At 41.6% G+C, this 22,262-nt stretch overlaps 1 protein-coding gene across 7 annotated transcripts in view; it reads right to left on the reverse strand.

The window, feature by feature from the left end:
* Positions 1–22,262, reverse strand: part of DLG2 (discs large MAGUK scaffold protein 2) — a 1,028,485-nt gene that overhangs the window by 62,896 nt on the left and 943,327 nt on the right. For all 7 annotated transcript variants that reach the window (XM_070749573.1, XM_070749577.1, XM_070749578.1 and 4 more), the window contains one exon: positions 18,817–18,931. In XM_070749573.1, coding sequence (XP_070605674.1) covers positions 18,817–18,931 — 115 coding nt within the window. The remainder of the gene's footprint in view (positions 1–18,816; positions 18,932–22,262) is intronic.

Here is a 22,262-nt window from a genome sequence, read left to right on the forward strand (position 1 = left end):
TTTATTCATTCATTCATTCATTCATTCATTCATTCATTCATTCATTCATTCATTCATTTATTTATTTATTTATTTATTTATTTATTTATTTGATTTATATGCCGTCCCTCTCCGAGGACTAAATCATAAATAAACGTTAGAATCTCGCCTCGTGTCCAAAGATACTTCACCAGAAGAGCCCTTCACTCCTCCACTCGAAATAGAATACCCTATGAGACTAGACTTTCAATCCTGGGCCTAGAAAGTTTAGAACTAAGACGCCTGAAACAAGATCTAAGTATTGCCCACAAGATCGTATGCTGCAACGTCCTGCCTGTCGGCGACTACTTCAGCTTCAACCACAACAACACAAGAGCACACAACAGATTTAAACTTAATATTAACCGCTCCAAACTTGACTGTAAAAAATATGACTTCAGTAACCGAGTTGTCGAAGCGTGGAACTCATTACCGGACTCCATAATGTCATCCCCAAACCCCCAACACTTTACCCTTAGATTATCCACGGTTGACCTATCCAGATTCCTAAGAGGTCAGTAAGGGGCGAGTACAAGTGCACTAGAGTGCCTTCCGTCCCCTGTCCTTTTGCTCTCCTATATCTCCTATACCTTTCTTCTATTCCTATATCTCTTCTTCTATTCTTTCATTGATATGTTCTATTCCTATATCTTCTTTTCTATTCTTTCATAGATATATTTTACTATGAGTATCTCCTCTATAACCTTCATCATGTATTTTACTATGTGTGTGTGTGTGTGTGTGTGTGTATATATATATATATATATATATATATACCCACTCTCATTGTGTATTAGACAAAATAAATAAATAAATAAAATCATTTCTGAAAAGACGAATCTCTCTATTTCTCTGTTTCTTCTTTCCCTCCTTTCTTTGTTCTCTAGAATGTTATCTTTTTCTTTACCTTTTTCTATTCAAAGAAGCTGGTCTGTGCCCATTGTCCTCCTTTATAGTTGGGTGTGTACAACGCATGTGTTAGCGCTACACAATTTAAACATTTTTGCCTTCTTTTGAGTGGAGGGCACCTCTGTTTTTTAGTTCCATTTCCCCATCTGTAAGTTCTATGCCTACTCAGTTATCATGATTCACTTTGCAAAATATCTAATCCCCCCCTCCATCTTTGAGCTCACATCTTTCTCTTTATTGAAAGGAACAGATTTAATATCCCAAAGGCTGCTAGTTGCTTAAGACTTCTGTGCTAGCCTGTGGAACCGTAATTGTTCAAGACACTTTTATTAACATGTACAGATTGCTCGTTGAGGATATTGAAAATCCAAATAATTATTTGAGTGCTTTGTATCCCGTGAGACTCAAATCTTGTTTAAAGCATTTAAAGAGCTGTATTGATGGCTTATGAAGGTTAGTTTCATTTTTTCTAAATTTTATTTATTTATTTATCTATCAAATTTCTAGGCTGTCCTTCTTCAGGGGACTCAGGGTGGCTTACAACAGAAAATCAATACAAAATACGGATAAAATTATACACCCCACCCTAAAACCCGAGAATTAAAAATTCCCAACATTAAACCCATTCATTCAAACACCTTCCTTCCTTCCTTCCTTCCTTCCTTCCTTCCCCCCTCCCTCCTTCCTTCCCTTCCTCCTTCCCTCCCTCTCTCCCCCTTTCCTCATTCTAGTTTTTTAGAAACTCTCAATTATCTTTCTTTCCTTCTTCACCCATTCTCCTTCCTTCCTTCCTTCCCTCTCTCCCCCTTTCCTCATTCTTCTAGTTTTTTAGGAACTCTCAATTATCTTTGCTTACTTTTTCTCCCTAATCAACATGGCATAATTTTCAAGCAGAAAGAAAAAGTTTGCCCTTTTTGCCCTCTTCTCCAGGGGACTCAGGGTGGCTTGCAACATAAAATCAATACAAAATACAGATAAAAGTATACACCCCACCCTATAACCTGAGACTTAAAAATTCCCAAGATTAAACCCATTCATTCAAACTCTTTCTTTCTTTCTTTCTTTCTTTCTTTCTTTCTTTCTTTCTTTCTTTCTTTCTTTCCTTCCTTTTCCTCCCTCTCTTCCTTTTTCCTTCCTTCCCTCCCTCCTCATTCTAGCTTTCTAGGAACTCTCAATTATCTTTGCTTACTTTTTCTCCCTAATCAACATGGCATAATTTTCAAGCAGAAAACAAAATTTGCCCTTTTTGCCCTTTTAGGAATGATCTGAATAGAGCCAGATGCATTTTTACTAATAAGGAGAAAGTTCATGGCTGGGGGTCTGTTTACAGGGCAGAGGGGTGAGTTAGTAGGGGTTTGTGTGTGTGTGTGTGTGTGTGTGTGTGTGTTGTTGTTGTTGTTGAAACTGTGGCTTCTAACTGCGGCACACCACCTGGAGTCACGTTTTTCTGAGTTAAGCAGCCGTATAAAATTTATTTAATGAATAAGTAAATGCCACCTACTAATGCATCCTTTCCCCCCTTCTTTTTGGAATATAAACATTTGGGGAAATTAAGTCAAGTGGAGCAGTTGCAGATTCTGTATTAGGGTCTTTGGTGCTCTCTAAACTTGGTGGTTTTCTTAATAGATGTTTCAGTACCAAACTAGGTGATATTATCTGTGCTGATGATACATAGCATTGATGATGTGACCTAGCTGGGTAATGAAACATCTGCAAGAAAATAACCAAGCTCAGAGAGTGCAAATGATCCCACCGGTTTCATCCTCCTCCTCTTCCCACCCCTCCTCCGCCTCTTCCTCTCTGCAAACCCTTACACAGTGGTACCTCTACCTAAGAAAGCCTCTACTTACGAACTTTTCCATTTTCCACTTACAAACCCGACCCTCCGAAACTGTAACCGGAAAAGGTGGGGAGAAGCCTCCGTGGGGCCTCTCCAGGAATCTCCTGGGAGGAAACAGAGCCGGAAAAGGCGGGGAGAAGCCTCCATGGGGCCTCTCTAGGAATCTCCTGAGAGGAAACAGGGCCAGAAAAGGCAGGGAGCAGCCCCCATGGGGCCTCTCTAGGAATCTCCTGGGAGGAACCAGGGCCGGAAAAGGCGGGGAGAAGCCTCTGTGGGGCCTCCCTAGGAATCTCTTAGGAGGAAACAGGGCCAGAAAAGGAGGGGAGAAGCCTCCATGGGGCCTCTCTAGGAATCTCCAGGGAGGAAACAGGGCCGGAAAAGGCGGGGAGAAGCCTCCATGGGGCCTCTCTAGGAATCTCCTGGGAGGAAACAAGGCTTCCACCCTCCCTGTGGTTTCCCCAATCGCACGCATTATTTGCTTTTACATTGATTCCTATGAGAAAAATTCCTTCTTCTTAAAAACAATTCTACTTAAGAACTTGGTCACGGAATGAATTAAGTTCGTAAGTAGAGGTACCACTGTAATTCTGATGATGTGATCTAGCTGGGTAATGAAACATCTGCAATAAAGCAATCAAACTCAGAAAACACCAAAGTCCTCCTCCTTCAGCCCTGAGTTACAAATATTCTCTTCTTAACGTTTGTTTGGCAGATCCACCTACCGAGACCTTTTTCAAAAGAGACTCTTAAGGACTTAGAGTCTGCAGGGAGTTCGGCGGATTAAAAATTAAACGAAACAAATAAATAATTCCACAAAGCCCCACTCTCCAAGGGAAGCCCCCCGAAAGATCCTCCAAAGGATAATGCAGCCTTCCAAACCCACAAACAGATCGATATATTTTTCATCCCAGTTCCGGAAAAAAGACCTATTAAAATATAACGGGAAGAGTTATTACACGTCGGGTCCTCCTACACTCTCCTGATCAGAGCTCACAGCCAATTTGAAATGGAAGACCTTGTGGGACATCTCAGCACTTAAATCAATAAAAGGCTATTGGCTTTAATGGACAAACAACAAGAACAATGGAGAATTATAGTTAGGATAAAACGAGATGGAAGGAGGGGGAAACGATAAAACGGAGCCCTCAGAGACTTTCGAAGAAGCTTTAAAAGGTCCTAAATCATACAGCTGGAAAGGAATCTCCAAAATAGCTTCCTGCAGATTTTAGACAATGTTGAAAAAAAAAAATATCTAGTCCTAGTCTACGGAGAGGGGCGGCATACAAATCCAATTAATAATAATAATAATAATAATAATAATAATAATAATAATAATAATAATAATAATAATAATTATTATTATTATTATTACTTGTTCTGTCTGGGTTCCCCCAGACCTCAACACCAACTGGAAAAAACAGCCAGACACGCTGGTAAAAGCAAAAGTACTTTATAGCTTGAAAAATAAACACAGAGAAAAACCTGTTCTTCCCAACAGGCAGGCTAGGAGACTTTACAGCAGAGTCCTGATGTCCAGACAATACAGCAAACTTCTTGCTGGCACACCCACCACTGTAGAGCATAAGACCCCCACCTTTCCCCCCCAAGGTTTCAGTATTCAAAGTCACAAACCAGAATTCCAAGACGCCAAAGATCACAGCCAGGTCCCAGGACTCCCAAAGATAATACTCCACAAGCCAGGAAGGGTGGGTCTGCCTTTTAGCCTTTCCAGAGAGCACCACACCCAAACCCAGCTGTTGCCTCTTTAGTGCTGAAAGTACCTAGCCAATTGGTCCCTTCTTTGTGTTGCTCTTCTCTGTCGCAGATCGATTATCGCTTGTGCATTTTCCTCTAAGGAATCCAGGCTGCTTGCTGGGGAGAGCTCCCTCTTAGGGGCCTCTGGCTGTTCCCCCTCTTCCTCAGCCTGGGATTCCTCCTCCTCGTCTGCCTGCACCTCCTGTTCCTCATCCTCCCCCTCTGAGCAGGAAACAGACAGAAGATCAGCCGTTCCCTGAGGGGCCTCGGACGGAATCACAACAATTACTACTGCAATTTTTGCAAATAATCATCCAGACAGAAATAAACCGTTAAATAAGTCATCCTTACCATACTCGGCGTATACCAAACCATACTCCATCATTTTTCGGAGTATAAGACACACGTTTCCCCCCCACTAAAAGAGGGTGCAAATTGTTGGTGCATCTTATACACTGAACAAAGCCGCTTTTGCTGTCTTGAAGCCCTCCTCCTGCATAGCATTGAGAGCTGCCCTAAGTAGCTGCTAATTATCTTCCCAGCTCTTACTTTGCAGGCTCTTTCATTGTTTCTCTCTGCGAAGAATGTTTTCCAAGCCCTAAGTCTTTCCAGGTTTTTTTCCCCATTGCTCTAACTTGCTCTGAGTAAGTTTCTTTCCAACCCCAACCAGGTGCTAGCAATATTCCCAGCTCTTACCAGCTTGCAAGCTCTTTCATTGTTAACTCTCTGCAAAGAAGAATGTTTTCCAAGCTACAAGTCTTTGCAGGGCCTTTTCCATTGCTCTACTTGCTCCAACTGTTTCTTTCCAGGTGCTAATGATGTTCCCAGCTCTTACTGGCTTGCAAGTTTTTTAAAGCCCTTAACCAGAGGATAAAATAATGTGCTGGAGCTGACCAGACTAAGGACGCTAGCTAGATGAATACCTGGTAAGCAGATTCTTCCCCCTATTTTCCTCCCCCAAAATTAAGGTGCGTCTTATAATCCGAAAAATATTTAGCATGACTGGAGGAGGAATTCTGGGAGTTGAAGTCCACTAGTTTAAAAGCTGTCAAGTTTAAAGTTTATAAAAAGTGTACATGACATTTCAGACATAAACACTCTAGAAAATGTCCAGAGATACTTTACTAGAAGACTTCTCCATTTCTCCACTTGCAACAGAATACCCTATGCAACTATCATAAAATCATCTGCTAAAACGTCCTTCCTGTCAACGACTACTTCAGCTTCAACCACAACAACACACAAGTGTATTTTAGGCACTAAAACCTAACAACATCCCAAATGCATCTGTAAGGTTTTTGCAAAATTAAGCTCACCGCATTTGGCCTCCTGAAACAAGACAGGGTAGAAAGGCGCAATTAATTTACATTTGTTCTTTGCACTTACCAAAAAATAAAAATAAAATAAAATACATAAAATGAGGTTGTCTGGCATCGTTGGTGATATTTCTCCAGACTTAAAACGTAAAGGCTATTTTTTGACTCAAATTCCCACCAGCTGTTAGCAAAAGGCACTGCGGGAGCTCTATTTTCAGCAGTTCACTAAAGTGCATGTACTGCTGACAGCACCATGTGGTGTATTTATTATTCCGAAAATGGAGTCAAATTGAAAATTTTGAGGACTCTTTTTTTAAAAAAAAAATGCATAAAGTATATTAACCCTTGCGAATTCACATGCTGAACATTAGGAAGGAAATAATAACATAATATCTATCTATCTATCTATCTATCTATCTATCTATCTATCTATCTATCTATCTATCTATCTATCTATCTATCATCTATCTGTCATCTATCTATCTTCTATCATCTATATCTATCCTCTACAGTGGTCCCTTGTGATACAAACCCCTCGTGTTACGAACCCCTCGTGATATGAACCCGGGGTTTGGAAATTTTTTGCCTCTTCTTACGAACTTTTTTTGGCTTACGAACCCACCGCAAATCGCAAAAAAAGTTCGTAAGAAGAGGCAAAAAATTTCCAAACCCCGGGTTCATATCACGAACGCTGAACCCGGAAGTTTGGGTTCGGGTTCCGGTTCCGGAGGCTGCTGAGAAGCACCCGGCTGTTTCAGAAGGTTACAGTTGGGTGGTGCCGCCCGGCAGAGCGCCGTTTTTGCAGTCGGCAGCGGCGTTTTCGGCCGTTCTGAAGGCTGGAAAGGAGGTGGGGAATCCCAATATGGAATTCCATGGGCGGAGCTTTGACGTCACGAAGACGTCCTTCCTATCTATCTATCTATCTATCTATCTATCTATCTATCTATCTATCTATCTATCTATCTATCTATCTATCTTCTATAATCTATAATCTATCATCTATCAACTATAATCTATCTATCTGTCTGTCTGTCTGTCTGTCTGTCTGTCTGTATATCTATCTATCTATCAACTATCTATCTACAATGGAAACTTAGTGAGATGAATCACATGATTGAAACATACAGATAAAAGGATATAAACTCTTCAAAAAACCCCCCCCAGATCACACAGAAAAAGGACGTAGTGTTGCACTGTACTTAAAGGACCACTATGTTGCTACCGAGGTACAAGTAACCGAAGAAGAAAACCCCTTAGAATGCATATGGGTCAACATAAAAGAAAAATAAAAGAATGACATAACAATAGGAGTTTACTACAGACCATCAAATCAAGCAGAAACAATGGACATCCTTTTTACCAACCAGCTAAAGAACATACGCAAGAAACACATTGTAGTAATAATGGGAGACTTCAACTACCCGGATATCAACTGGAAAACCAACTCAGCACCAAGTGAAAAATCTAACAGATTCCTAACCAGCCTAGTTGACAACATCATTGTCCAAAAGGTGGAGAAGGAAACCAGAGGGGCAGCCATACTAGATTTAATACTTACAAATAGAAAAGAAACGATAATAAGTAAGTAAGTAAGTACGTAAGTACGTAAGTACGTAAGTAAGTAAGTAAGTAAGTAAGTAAGTAAGTAAGTAAGTAAGTAAGTACGTACGTACGTAAGTAAGTAAGTAAGTAAGTAAGTAAGTAAGTAAGTAAGTAAGTAAGTAAGTAAGTAAACGATAGAAGGAGTCAAAACTGCGGGAACACTGGGCGAGAGTGACCACATAACACACACACAAATAACTGAACATACCTCAGGGACCGCCTTCTGCTGCACGAATCCCAGCGACCAGTTAGGTCCCACAGAGTGGGTCTTCTCCGGGTCCCGTCAACCAAACAATGTCGCTTGGCGGGACCCAGAGGAAGAGCCTTCACTGTGGCGGCCCCGGCCCTCTGGAACCAACTGCCCCCAGAGATTAGAATTGCCCCCACTCTCCTTGCCTTTCATAAGCTGCTTAAAACCCACCTCTGCCGCCAGGCATGTGGGAACTGAGATACACTTTCCCCCTAGGCCTTTACAATTTTATGCATGGTATGTCTGTATGTATGATTGGTTTTTATCTAATGGGTTTTAAACTGTTTTTAGTATTGGATTATTGTTATATACTGTTTTATTACTGTTGTTAGCCGCCCCGAGTCTGCGGAGAGGAGCGGCATACAAATCCAATAAATAAATAAATAAATAAATAAATAAAGACTCCAAAATCCCAAACTTTCATAAAGCCGACTTCAATAAACTCAGAGAAAACTTTGGAAAAAATCCCTTGGATGAAAGTACTAAAGGGTAAAGCAACTCAAGAAGCTTGAGAGATTGTGGAAAACACGATCATAAAAGCCTAGAACACCACAATACCGATGAGGAAGAAAAACAAGAACGCCCAAGACCGAATCTGCTATAATATTAGAGCTTTAGGTTGGAAGCGAGAAGGTTGTTGCATCCAGTCCTTGATTTACAATTGTAAAGTCTCGCAATTAAGTTTTAAAGTGGGGGCATCTGTCAAGTAGGTCACCATGGAACCAGACCTGATTTTTACAATCTTTTTCATGGCCATCATTAAGTGCATATGACAGTTGTTAAGCACCCTCTGCAGTTAAGCAAATACTGTGGTCATTAAGCAATGCCCTGGTTGTTAAGTCAACCTTGAGGCAGCATCTCTTAAAGATACATGGCTCACTTTCTTTTTCCCCCTCTCCCCACTTCATGGCAGTTTATCACTGCATAGCAACAAAGCACAAACAAGGATAAGATGGCAGCGGACATTAACTGGCATTTTCCATAATTGTGAAGCGTCAGGAAGTGACATGTCGAGGACACAGAAACAAAGAAACATAGACAATTGATGGCAGAAAAAGACCTCACGGTCCATCTAGTCTGCCCTTAATACTATTTCCTGTATTTTATCTTAGGATGGATATATGTTTATCCCGGGCAAGTTTAAATTCATTTACTGTGGATTGAACAACCACTTCTGCTGGAAGTTTGTTCCAAGCATCTACTACTCTTTCAGTAAAATAATATTTTCTCACGTTGCTTCTGATCTTTCCCCAAACTAACCTCAGATTGTGTCCCCTTGTTCTTGTGTTCACTTTCCTATTAAAAACACTTCCCTCCTGAACCTTATTTAACCCTTTAACATATTTAAATGTTTCGATCCTGTCCCCCCTTTCCCTTCTGTCCTCCAGACCAGTGGTCCCCAATGTTTTTTCCACCAGGGACCAGTTTCAGCAAGACAATTTTTCTATGGCCCGGTGGGAGTGGAAAGGGGTGTGGTTGGGGGCGGGATTAAGCATGGGGGTGCTGGTCCTCCCCACCCCTCTTTACCGCCATCGCTCTATGGCTGGCAGAACCTGCCTCCCACGCCCTCTTGCCCAGCGGGAGCTAAGCGCTGGAGAGAGGGGGTCAGGCTGGCCCTCCTGCCTCCCCCCAGCCAAAAACGCAAAAGCGCCCCGCGGCAGAAGCCAAAAGAGGCTTGAGCCTCTTGGTCCTTCCCGCCCCTCTGTCCCGTCCATCGTCCTGTGGCCGGCAGAACCTGCCTCCCGAGGCCTCTTGCCCAGCGGGAGGCGAAGCGCTGGAGGGAGGGGGTGGCGGCATGAGGGCCGGCAGCTGCTGACTCCACGGACCGGTGCAACATGCCCCGCGGCCCGGTACTGGTCCGCGGCCCGGTGGTTGGGGACCCCTGATCCAGACTATACAGATTGAGTTCATTAAGTCTTTCCTGATACATTTTATGCTTAAGACCTTCCACCATTCTTGTAGCCCGTCTCCAAAACTGAACACAGTATTCCAGATGTGGTCTCACCACTGCTCTATACAGTGGGATCATAATCTCCCTCTTCCTGCTCTTTCTTTCTTTCTTTCTTTCTTTCTTTCTTTCTTTCTTTCTTTCTTTCTTTCTTTCTTTCTTTCTTTCTTTTGCCCCAAGTCTCCCCCTTCTTTTTTCCCCTCTCCCCATTTCATGGCAGTTTATCACCACATAGCAATGAAGCACAAACAAGAATAAGACCCATCCTTGAATACAGCTCATCTGTCTGGAACCCACATCTCATTTCGGACATGAACACCCTAGAAAATGTCCAGAGATACTTTACCAGAAGAGCCCTCCACTCCTCCACTCGTAACAGAATCCCCTACGCTACTAGACTTACAATCCTAGGTTTAGAAAGCTTAGAACTACGTTGCCTTAAACAAGACATAAGCATAGCCCATAAAATCATCTGCTACAACATCCTTCCTGTCAGTGACTACTTCAGCTTCCACCACAACAACACACGAGCACACAACAGATACAGACTTAAAGTAAACAGCTCCAAACTCGACTGCAGGAAATACGACTTTAGTAACCGAGTAGTTGATGCATGGAATTCACTACCAGACTCTGTAATATCATCACCAAACCCCCAAAACTTTACCCTTAGACTGTCCACTGTTGACCTCACCTGATTCCTAACCGGTCAGTAAGGGGCGTGCATAAGTGCACCAGAGTACCTTCCGTCCCCTGTCCTAATCTCTCTCTTTTACTAGTATCATGTATATAGAATAGAATTTTTATTGGCCAAGTGTGATTGGACACACAAGGAATTTGTCTTGGTGCATATGCTCTCAGCGTACATAAAATAAAATAAAATAAAATATACATTTGTCAAGAATCATGTGGTACAACACTTAATGATTGTCATAGGGGTAAAATAAGCAACGAAGAAGCAATATTAATAAAAATCTTGGGATATAAGCAACAAGTTACAGTCATACAGTCAACATGGGAGGAAATGGATGATAGGAATGATGAGAAAAACTAGTAGAATAGAAGTGCAGATTTAGTAGAAAGTCTGACAGTGTTGAGGGAATTATTTGTTTAGCAGAGTAACAGCATTCGGAAAATAACAGTTCTTGTGTCTAGTTGTCTTGGTGTGCAGTGCTCTGTAGCGATGTTTTGAGGGTAGGAGTTGAAACAATTTGTGTCCAGGATGTGAGGGGGTCAGTAAATATTTGCCCTCTTTTTGACTTGTGCAGTATACAAATACAGTATATAAATATTATATCTTTGTATACCACCAATACGTATGTGACAAAACAAACAAATGAATAAAAAATAAAATAAATAAGGTGGCAACGGACATTAACTGGCATTTGCAATAATTCTGAAGCATCAGTAAGTGACACCGAGGACCACTTGTCCTTGTCAGTAAGTGACAAATCAAGGATTATTTGTCCTGAATCTATTCTTTTTCTGATACAAAGAGTTAAATAGATTTTTTCCCCCTCAGAAAAATTGTGAGCGCCTAGGCGCTTTCTGCTAAACAAAGTGTGCAGTTTCCCCCTTAACCATGTTTAGCAAACATGACGTCATGCTACAACCTTTTGTCTCATGTTCGGCTCACTATGGAGACAACCTAGATTCATCCTTTAGCTGTTCCAGTTTTAAATTAGTGCTTTCTGTCTTCTCTCACCGTATCTTGGGGTGCAATCGATGGTGGTAAGAACGAGGCTAGGGCTGGAATCGACTGAGCAGCTAGTGACTGATTGAAACTACTGACAGTACATCCTTCTTATTCATTAGCCACTGCCTTTCAAGGGCCAGGGTTGCTGAAGAAACCAAAATACAGTTTCTGCAGATACACCTGTCCACATAATGCTGTGCCCACGCTTTGCGAAGCATCGTCAGGCCATACAAATGCTCCCTAAACATTCTGCAATACAGGTCTTCTGAAAGACCATTGTATTTAGCATTTTATTATTATTATTATTATTATTATTATTATTATTATTATTATTATTATTATTAATAAAATGCTAAATACAACGGTCTTCCAGAAGATCTGTAATCAATCAATCAATCAATCAATCAATTAATCAATTAATTAATTAATTAATTAATTAATTAATTAATTAATTAAATTTGTATGCCACCCTTTTCCGTAGACTCTTAAACGTCTTAAAAGCTTGCCGGTCAAATTCAACTTGGAAATGAAAATATTGTTCATTCTATTTGGAGGAGAGGAGAGGGCAGGGGAGGGCAGGGCAGAGCAGAACAGGGCAGGAGGGGGCAAGGGAGGGGAGAAGAGAAGAGAACAGAAGAGAAGATGGAACAACAGGATGGAATGGAATGGAATGAAAGGGAAGGAAAGAGAAGGGAAGATGGAACAACAGGATGGAATGGAATGGAATGGAAGGAAAGAGAAGAGAAGATGGAACAACAGGATGGAATGGAATGGAATGGATGGAATGGAATGGAATGGAATGGAAGGGAAGAGAAGAGAAGATGGAACAACAGGATGGAATGGAATGGAATGGAAGGAAAGAGAAGAGAAGATGGAACAACAGGATGGAATGGAATGGAATGGAAGGGAAGGGAAGGGAAGAGAAGGGAAGAGAAGATGGAACAACAGGATGGAATTGAATTGAATGGAATGGAAGGGAAGGGAAGAGAAAGAAAATGGAAAAACAGGATGGGATGGAATGGAATAGAATGGAAGGAAAGAGAAGAGAAGAGAAGAGAAGAGGAGTTTGGTCTAGTGGTTATGACTGTGCACTTATGATTGTCCCAACATTCTCACAGTCACATTATCAAAATTTGAGCGCTTGGCAATCACCGTGTATTTACAATAGTTGCAGTAGCCTGGGATCACATGATTGACATTCATAATCTTCCTAGCCATCTTCCAACAAGCGAAATCCATGGGGGAAGCCATAGTCGCTTAACAACTGTGTTACTAACTTAACAACTGGAGCAAATGTCTCACTTAGCAATGGAAACTTTGGGCTCAATTGCGGCTGAAAGTTGAGGGCTACCTAAATACTGTATACTCCTCTGATGACCTAAAGATTGGAGCCTGAGTCCTAAGTCATGGTGAAAATCAGCACCATGGAAAGCTCCTCAATACAGAGAGAGGTTGCCTTAGCACAGAATGAAAGCATATGGAGCTTAGACCAGTGTTTTTTGCAACGTTGGCAACTTTCAGGAAGGTGGAAGTCAACTCCCCAAATCCCCCAACCGGCATGCCTTAGCTAAAACCCCAAAACTATTTAAGCCAGACATTCATTCATTCAATCATAGTCCTACATTCATATTATTGGCTGGAGCAAGATGTTAGTGCTCAACGGCCCCAGGCATGCTGGCAAAGGTGAATTTTTAGGACCATACAAAAGACCAGGACATTTGTGCGAACTTGGACAGGGTTGCCTCCTTAAGCAGGGGGTTGGACTAGGAGACCTCCAACATCCCTTCCAACTCTGTTATTCTGTTGAGGTTGAGAATAACGCTGCCTTAGATAGATTCTCCCAAAGTTTGTTTGCCTTACCTCCTCAACGGACAGTGGTTCAGTTAATAATGTTTATTTAGTTGTTTGTTTAGTCAAGTATGTATTGGTGGTATTCAAAGATATAATAATATTTATATACATGATAGTAGTCAAAGAGAAACATTAGGGCAGGGGATGGTAGGCATGCTGGTGCCTACCTGACCTCTTCAGAATAGGGAGAGGTCAACAGTGGACAGTCTAAGGGTAAAATTTTGGGGGTTAGGTGATGATACTACAGAGTCTGGTAGTGACTTCCATGCGTCAACTACTCGGTTACTAAAGTTGTATTTCCTGCAATCGAGTTTGGAGCAGTTTTCTTTAAGTTTGTATCTGTTGTGTGCTCGTGTGTTGTTGTGGTTGAGGTTGAAGCAGTCGTTGACAGGAAGGACGTTGTAGCAGATGATTTTATGGACTGTGCTTAGGTCGTGTTTAAGGGTAAAGTGTTGGGGGTTTGGGGATGACACTATGGAGTCCGGTAATGAGTTCCACGCTTCGACAACTCGGTTACTGAAGTCATATTTTTTACAGTCAAGTTTGGAGCGGTTAATATTAAGTTTAAATCTGTTGTGTGCTCTTGTGTTGTTGTGGTTGAAGCTGACGTAGTCGCCGACAGGCAGGATGTTGCAGCATATGATCTTGTGGGCAATACTCAAATCGTGTTTTAGGCGCCGTAGTTCTAGGCTTTCTAGGCCCAGGATTCTTAGTCTATTTTCGTAGGGTGTTCTGTTTCGAGTGGAGGAGTGAAGGGCTCTTCTGGTGAAGCATCTTTGGACATTTTCAAGGGTGTTGATGTCTGAGATGCGATATTAATACCCATCACTTGTAATGTTAATACAGGTAGTCCTTGACTTACAACAGGTAGTTTAGTGACTGTTCACACAACAGCATTGAAAAAATATTGAAAGTCTAGTCTCGTTGGGTAGTCTGTTGCGAGTGGAGGAGTGGAGGGCTCTTCTAGAAAAGTATCTCTGGATGTTTTCTAGAGTGTTTATGTCCGAAATGCGTCCTAATTTCTGCTCTACTAATGCCTTTAAGAACCAATGCTGATTAATTCTCCTGACCCTCCCTGTCCACCACCAGCCAAAATAACACCATTAATCTTCCCTCTAAAGCTGTTGCTCTGTTTACTTCCCAACTGGGTCCCCTCCTTTCCCTCTCCTTGTCATGCTGACATATTCTTAAAAGCCCGGCCTTAATTGGATCCATGTAAGGTCATCAGCTGAATTAGTTCCGCCACTAACACTCATCATTGCAGGGAAAAGGTGATGCTGGTGAAATTGCCTGCCCTCCATCCCCTAATCACCGAGGGGCCTGAACCAAAGGAACAGCAGTAGAAAGACGTCTTTCCAAATGAAAGTATACTAGTCAACGAAGCAGTGGAAGTGATGTGCCGGTGCCTGGAGGCTGTTGGGGTCTAGATGGGTGTCAACAGACTTAAACTCAACCCTGGCTGTGGGTTTTGCCTCCCAAGGACAATTCCATCTGTCCGTCCATCACCCGGGGGGGGGAATTATTGACCCCCTCGGAGAGGGTCCACAACTTGGGCATCCTCCTCGATCCACAGCTCACATTAGTGAAACATCTTTCAGCTGTGGCGAGGGGGGCGTTTGCCCAGGTTCACCTGGTGCACCAATTGTGACCCTGCTCACAGTCACTCACGCTCTCATCACCTCGAGACTCGACTACTGTAACGATCTCTACATGGGGCTACCTTTGAAAAGTGTTCGGAAACTTCAGATCGTGCAGAATGCAGCTGCGAGAGCAATCATGGGCTTTCCCCAAAATGCCCATGTAACACCAACACTCCGCAGTCTGCATTGGTTGCCGATCAGTTTCCGGTCACAATTCAAAGTGTTGGTTATGACCTATCAAGCCCTTCATGAAACCGGACTCGAATATCTCTGGGACTGCCTTCTGCCGCACGAATCCCAGCAACCAATGAGGTCCCACAGAGTTGGCCTTCTCCGGGTCCCATTGACTAAACAATGTCGTTTGGCAGGACCCAGGGGAAGAGCCTTCTCTGTGGCGGCCCTGGCCCTCTGGAACCAACTCCCCCCAGAGATTAGAATTGACCCTACCCTCCCCGCCTTTCGTAAGCTCCTTAAAACCCACCTCTCCCGACAAGCATGGGGGAACTGAGATATTCTTTCCCCCTAGGCTTCTACAATTTATGCATGGTATGTTTGTATGTATGTTTGGTTTTATAAATAAGGGTTTTTTAATTGTTTTAGTATTGGATTGTTACATGCTGTTTTTATCACTGTTGTTAGCCGCCCTGAGTCCATGGAGAGGGGCAGCATACAAATCCAATAAATGAATGAATGAATGAATGAATGAATGAATGAATGAATGAATGAATGATCAAGGAAATGGAGCACCTCCCTTATGAAACCAGGTTGCAACGCCTTGGTCTCTTCAGCCTTGAAAGACAGCGTTTAAGGAGTGACTTGATCGAAGTGTATAAAATCATGCATGGGATAGAAAAGGTGGATAGAGAAAAATCTTTTCTCTATCAAACAATACTTGGACGAGGGGGCCCTCCCTAAAGCTCATAGGTAAGAAAGTGTGGACAAATCAAGGGAAATATTTCTTCACCCAGAGGGTCATTTGTTGATGGAATTCACTTCCAGAAGAGGTCGTGACAGCTGTCAACCTGGATAGCTTCAAGGCAGGATTAGACAGATTCATGGATGCCAAATATATCGATGGTGGTTATTGAAACGGATGTCCATGTGCCGCCTCTATGCTGGTTGGGGCAGGCAGGGTTCCCTTGGGTACCCTTTGTTGGGGGTCAAGGGAAAGGGAGGGTTTTTGCCTTCTCTTTCTGTTCAAGATCCCCATGGACAATTGGGGGGCCATCGGAGGCCACAGAAAGAGGTCAGTAAGGGGCGTGCATAAGTGCACTAGTGTGGCTCCCGTCCCCTGTCCTATTGTCTCTCCTATAACTCATATATCATATCTACTATCCCTATATCTTTTCTTCTATTTTCTTCTTTTATTTTTATTTTTATTTCTTCTTTTCTTCTATTCTCTTATTGATATATTTTATTCATATATTTTCTCTTCTATCCTTTCTCCAATATATTTTACTCGATTGTATCCTCTATAACCTTCATTGTGTATTGGGCAAAATAGATAGATAGATAGATAGATAGATTATAGATGATAGTTGATAGATGATAATTGATAGATTATAGAAGCTAGATAGATAGATCGATAGATAGATAGATAGACAGACAGATAGATAGATAGATTAATAATAATAATATCTATCTATCTATCTATCTATCTATCTTCTATCTACCTACCTACCTACCTACCTACCTACCTACCTCTATCTATCTATCTATCTATCTATCTATCTATCTATCTATCTATCTATCTTTCTTTCTTTCTTTCTTTCTTTCTTTCTTTCTTTCTTTCTTTTTTTCTATCTATCTTCTATCTGTATTCTATCTATCTATCTATCTATCTATCTATCTATCTATCTATCTATCTTCTATCTACCTACCTACCTACCTACCTACCTACCTCTATCTATCTATCTATCTATCTATCTATCTATCTATCTATCTATCTATCTATCTTTCTTTCTTTCTTTCTTTTTTTCTATCTATCTTCTATCTGTATTCTATCTATCTATCTATCTATCTATCTATCTATCTATCTATCTATCTCTACCTATCTATCTATCTATCTTTCTATCTATCTATCTATCTATCTATCTATCTATCCATCCATCCATCCATCCATCCATCCATCCATCCATCCATCCATCCATCCATCTATCTATCTATCTATCTATCTATCTATCTATCTATCTTCCATCTAGCAAGGTAAAGTGCTGTCAACAGATGGACTGTCTACAGAAATCACAATCCTGTCCCAAGCAGTGTTTCAATATCTCAGGGGCTGCCCCAAAGAAGAGGGAGTCAAGCTATTCTCCAAAGCTCCTGAGCGTAGAACAAGAAGCAATGGGTGGAAACTAATCAAGGAGAGAAGCACCTTAGAACTACGGAGAAATTTCCCGACAACAGAAAAACTAATCAGTAGAATGGCTTGCTTCCAGTACTTGTGGGTCCTCCAACATTTTGGAAGTTTTAAAGAAGAGATCGGACAATCATTTGTCTGAAATAATACAGAGTTACCTCTTTGAGTATTATTTTTAGTCCTTACAGATCCAAAGAACATGGAGAGGGGCGGCATACAAATCCAATCAATCAATCAATCAATCAATCAATCAATCAATCAGAAAAATAACCCTGCTTTGGGTTGCACTAGAAAACCTCCAAGAACCCTTCTGACTCTATTATTCCATTATTCTGCTTTCTAGAACTATGCCTCTGGGGCGGAAAACATCCCCCCCCCCCTATTTTGCTGTACTTTTCTATCTTGCTGTACTACACACTCCTCACTCAAGGGAAATTAAGATTCTTTAATTTATAGAAACAGAGCGAGAAGGAAGGATTTCAGGCCATTGAGTTCAGCAGCTTACACAAGTGAGAGAGTGCAGATGAAAACACTACGGCTACCTAATTCCTGCTTAACACCTCTCTGGATAGAAACATAGAAACATAGAAGAATGACGGCAGAAAAAGACCTCATGGTCCATCTAGTCTGCCCTTATACTATTTCCTGTATTTTATCTTACAATGGGATATATGTTATCCCAGGCATGTTTAAATTCAGTTACTGTGGATTTATCAACCACGTCTGCTGGAAGTTTGTTCCAAGGATCTACTATTCTTTCAGTAAAATAATATTTTCTCATGTTGCTTCTGATCTTTCCCCTAACTAACCTCAGATTGTGTCCCCTTGTTCTTGTGTTCACTTTCCCATTAAAAGCACTTCCCTCCTGAACCTTATTTAACCCTTTAACAGACTCCGTGGTGTCAACCCCCAACCCCCAACATTTTTCCCTTAGACTATCCACGATTGACCTCACCAGGTTCCTTAGAGGTCAGTAAGAGGCGAGCATGTGCACTAGTGTGCCTTCCGTCCCCTGTCCAATTGTCTCTCCTATATTTTATATATCTTTTCTCCCATCCATATATCCTTCTTCTACTCTTCATTGATGTATTCTATTCTCATATCTCTTCTTCTATCCCTTCCCTGATATTTTCTACTACACGTTTATATTCTCTTTAACTTTCAATTTGTATTGGACAAAATAAATAAATAAATAAATAAATAAATAAATAAATAAATAAATAAATAAATAAAAATAAATAAATATTTAAATGTTTCGATCATGTCCTCCCTTTCCCTTTTGTCCTCCAGACTCTACAGATGGAGTCCATGAAGTCTTTCCTGATACGTTTTATCCTTAAGACCTTCCACCATTTTTGTAGCCCGTCTTTGGACCCGTTCAATTTTATTAATATCTTTTTGTAGGTGAGGTCTATGCTAAATGCTATTGCTAATTAAATGATGTCATTTATCAAAAAGATCTATTGGACATGTGCCTATTCTCTGGGAGAATATTGCCCCAGAGAGCTGTAGGGTTTCCACCCTGATGAAATTCTGTAAACCACTGAAAATGTAAGATGACGACACACCATTTTGGATGTAATTTCCACCCGCCATGGATCGCCGGCCAATGGCAGCCTTTGGTCCGCCTACCTGACATAGAGGGAACGCTTTTGATTGGTTCGCAGGGAGCCTGACCCGGAACTCATGCTGTGATTCATCATCTGTTCGCGCAGATCATGGATTTTAGCCTCAAATCGAGAGTACTCTGCAAAGCAAACAAACAAACCAAATTTAAAACCCCCTTTTAAAAATAAATTGATTTATCATTTTATATGGATTTAAGTTATACCTCTATTGGCATTTTGGAACATCTGTGCTTGAAGAAGATGAAATAACAGGAGAGCAAATTTCTCACTTCTGAAATTAGCAAATATTGCCAATCTACCGTATTTTTCTGGAGTATAAAACACACCTTTTTCCTCCCTAAAAGAAGCTGGTAATTTGGGTGTGTCTCATACTCTGAATGCAGCTTTTTTGTCCCCAGCCCTAACTAGCTGCTAACGATCTTCGCAGCTCTTACCTTGCAGGCTCTTTCATTGTTTCTCTCTGCAAAGAATGTTTTCCAAGCCCTAAGTCTTTGCAGGTGTTTTTTCATTGCTCTAACTTGCTCTGAATACGTTTCTTTCCAGCCCTAACCAAGTGCTAACCATGTTCCCAGCTCTTACCCGCTTGCAAGCTCTTTCATTGTTACTCTGTGAAGAATGTTTTCCAAGACCTAAGTCTTTGCAGAGTTTTTTCCATTGTTCCACTTACTCCGTATGTTTCTTTCCAGGTGCTAGTGACGTTCCCAGCTCTTACTGACTTGCAAGCTCTTTCCTTGTTACTCTCCCCCAATAAAGTTTTTAAAGTCCTAACCAGGAAATAAAATAAAGATTAAGGTCCATCTAGCCAGATGAATGCCTGGAAAGCAGATTCTTTTCCCTATTTTCCTCCCCCAAAACTAAAGTGCGTCTTATACTCTGGTGTGTCTTATACTCTGAAAAATATGGTAGGTAGGTAGCTAGGTAAGTAAGTAAGTAAGTAAGTAAGTAAGTAAGTAAGTAAGTAAGTAAGTAAGGAAGGAAGGAAGGAAGGAAGGAAGGAAGGAAGGAAGGAAGGGGTGGCATACAAATCTAATAAGTAAGTAAGTAAATAAGTAAGTAAGTAAGTAAGTAAGTAAGTAAGTAAGTAAGTAAGTAAGTAAATACATTTACAACAGCAATAAAAATTGATTTGTGACCATTATTCACACTTACGACCAGTACAGCAGCCCCATGCTTATGTGATCAATATGGACATGATCCCCGTTTGAGATCTTCTACAAGCTAAGTCAGTGGGGAAGCCAGTAATAAGCCCCACCTGGTACGAATGGGATCGGAGATCCAGTAGGACTTTTTACTGGGTTCCGGAGGCCGGTCTGGCCACGCGCTCGCCCGACACATGTGTGCACGCCCTTACGTAAGATTCTGCTTCTGGGCATGCGCCAGAAGTGAAATCACACCCTTGCGAGCATCTTCTTACGAAATATCATGCGGGGGAATGTGATCACATATTGGGTGCGTCCCCCCTGTTGTACATACTCCTGGTCAGTTGGAGAATGATGAAGAACTTGAGGACTCTGATACAGATAGTGTTTATGAATTAGTGGTGGGCCCGGGATTACAGGTTATATATTTTAAACAAGAACCGGTACCAGTATTGGGCTCCTGCTGGTACTGATGATGCCATAGCACTGATAGCAAAAATGGAGCTCTGTGTGTACAAATTTCACATGAGTACACTTGCATGAACAATATTTCACTTCTTTTTCCTTCTGCGCATGCACCAAAGCAAAATAAATAAGCAATAAACAAATAAATAAAAACGTTTGCAAATGAATGAAAGTGACTAGCCTACGCATGAATAAATAGGAAAAATAAGCACCGTAATCCAATATAATATACTGTATATATACAGTACATTTTAAGTATGTCTAAGCGCACGAAATAATTTCCCAAGTCTTACTTGTCTAGTTATGTTCACAATGTTGCCTTCTTAGGCAGCTATGACCCCTGCAGAGAATGTCAGCGGATCGATATACTGCAGTACATAAATCAAATTGATTTATGCTCCCGAGAGCATCCAAGAACAGCCTCATCAATCAGGAATCCACGTAAAATCATTACCAGATGGCAGGTTTTGCTGGAGATCTCATGGCATAAACACTCGGAGGGAAGGCAACGCATATCCAGGAATAAAAATATAGTCAGATAAATAAACACTAATTTGCCGAGGTCAATGTGCAGCAGCAGCCAAAAAAGCCAATACAATCCTAAGCTGCATCAACAGGGGAATACACTCCAAGACCAGGGAAGTCTTAATACCACTCTACTACGTGCTGGTCAGACCACACCTGGAATACTGTGTTCAGTTCTGGTCACCACACTTCAAAAGAGACATTGAAACTCTGGAGAAGGTGCAGAAAAGAGCAACCAAAATGATCAGGGGTCTAGAAACCAAGACTTACGAAGAGAGACTGCGGGAACTGGGCATGGATAGCCTAGAGAAAAGGAGGGCCAGAGCGGACATGATAGCAGTCTACAGGTATACGAGGGGTTGCCACAGAGAGGAGGGGATCACTTTATTCTCCAGGGCACCGGAGGGCCGGATGAGGAACAATGGCTGGAAGCTGACCAAGGAGAGATTCAACCTGGAAATAAGGAAGAACTTCCTGACGGTCAGAACGATCAACCAGTGGAAGAACCTACCAGCGGACGTTGTGAACTCCAATACTCTGATATTTTTAAGAGGAAATTGGACTGCCATTTGGCTGGGATGTTATAGGGTTCCTGCTTAGGCAGGGGGTTGGACTTGATGACCCACATGGTCCCTTCCAACTCTAACAATCAATCAATCAATCAATCAATCAACCAATCAATCAATAAGACCAATGGGGTCTACGTCGAACAGACATTTATTCATTTTGGAACCTACTTATTTGGAACAACTTGCCCGCAGAAGTTGCGAATGCTCCACCACTGCACGTTTTTACAAAGAGAATGGACAACCATTTGTCAGAAATGGTACTGGGTTCCTTGCCAGAGCAAGGGGTTTGACTAGAAGACCTTCAAGGGCCCTTTCAATTCTGTTATTCTGTTATTTCTGTAGTATACAGGAAGTCCTCTACTGCCTCGACTATCTACGAGACCGCCTTCTGCCACACGAATCCCAGCGTCTGGTGAAGTCCCACAGAGTTGGTCTCCCTAGGGTCCCATTGACCAAACAATGCTGGCAGGCGGGACCTAGGGGAAGAACCAAGTTAGGTAGGTAGATAGGTAGATAGATAGATTAGATAAATAGATAGATAGATAGATAAATAGGTAGGTAGGTAGGTAGATAGATAGATAGGTAGGTAGGTAGGTAGGTAGATAGATTAGATAGGATAGATAGATAGATAGATAGATAGAAAGATAGATGATTGATAGATAGATAAATAGGTAGTTAGGTAGGTAGGTAGATAGATAGATAAATAGATAGATAGATAGATAGATAGATAGATGATTGATAGATAGATAAAT

This window comes from Erythrolamprus reginae, chromosome 4 (assembly GCF_031021105.1).
Source record: "Erythrolamprus reginae isolate rEryReg1 chromosome 4, rEryReg1.hap1, whole genome shotgun sequence".
NCBI lineage: Eukaryota > Metazoa > Chordata > Lepidosauria > Squamata > Dipsadidae > Erythrolamprus > Erythrolamprus reginae.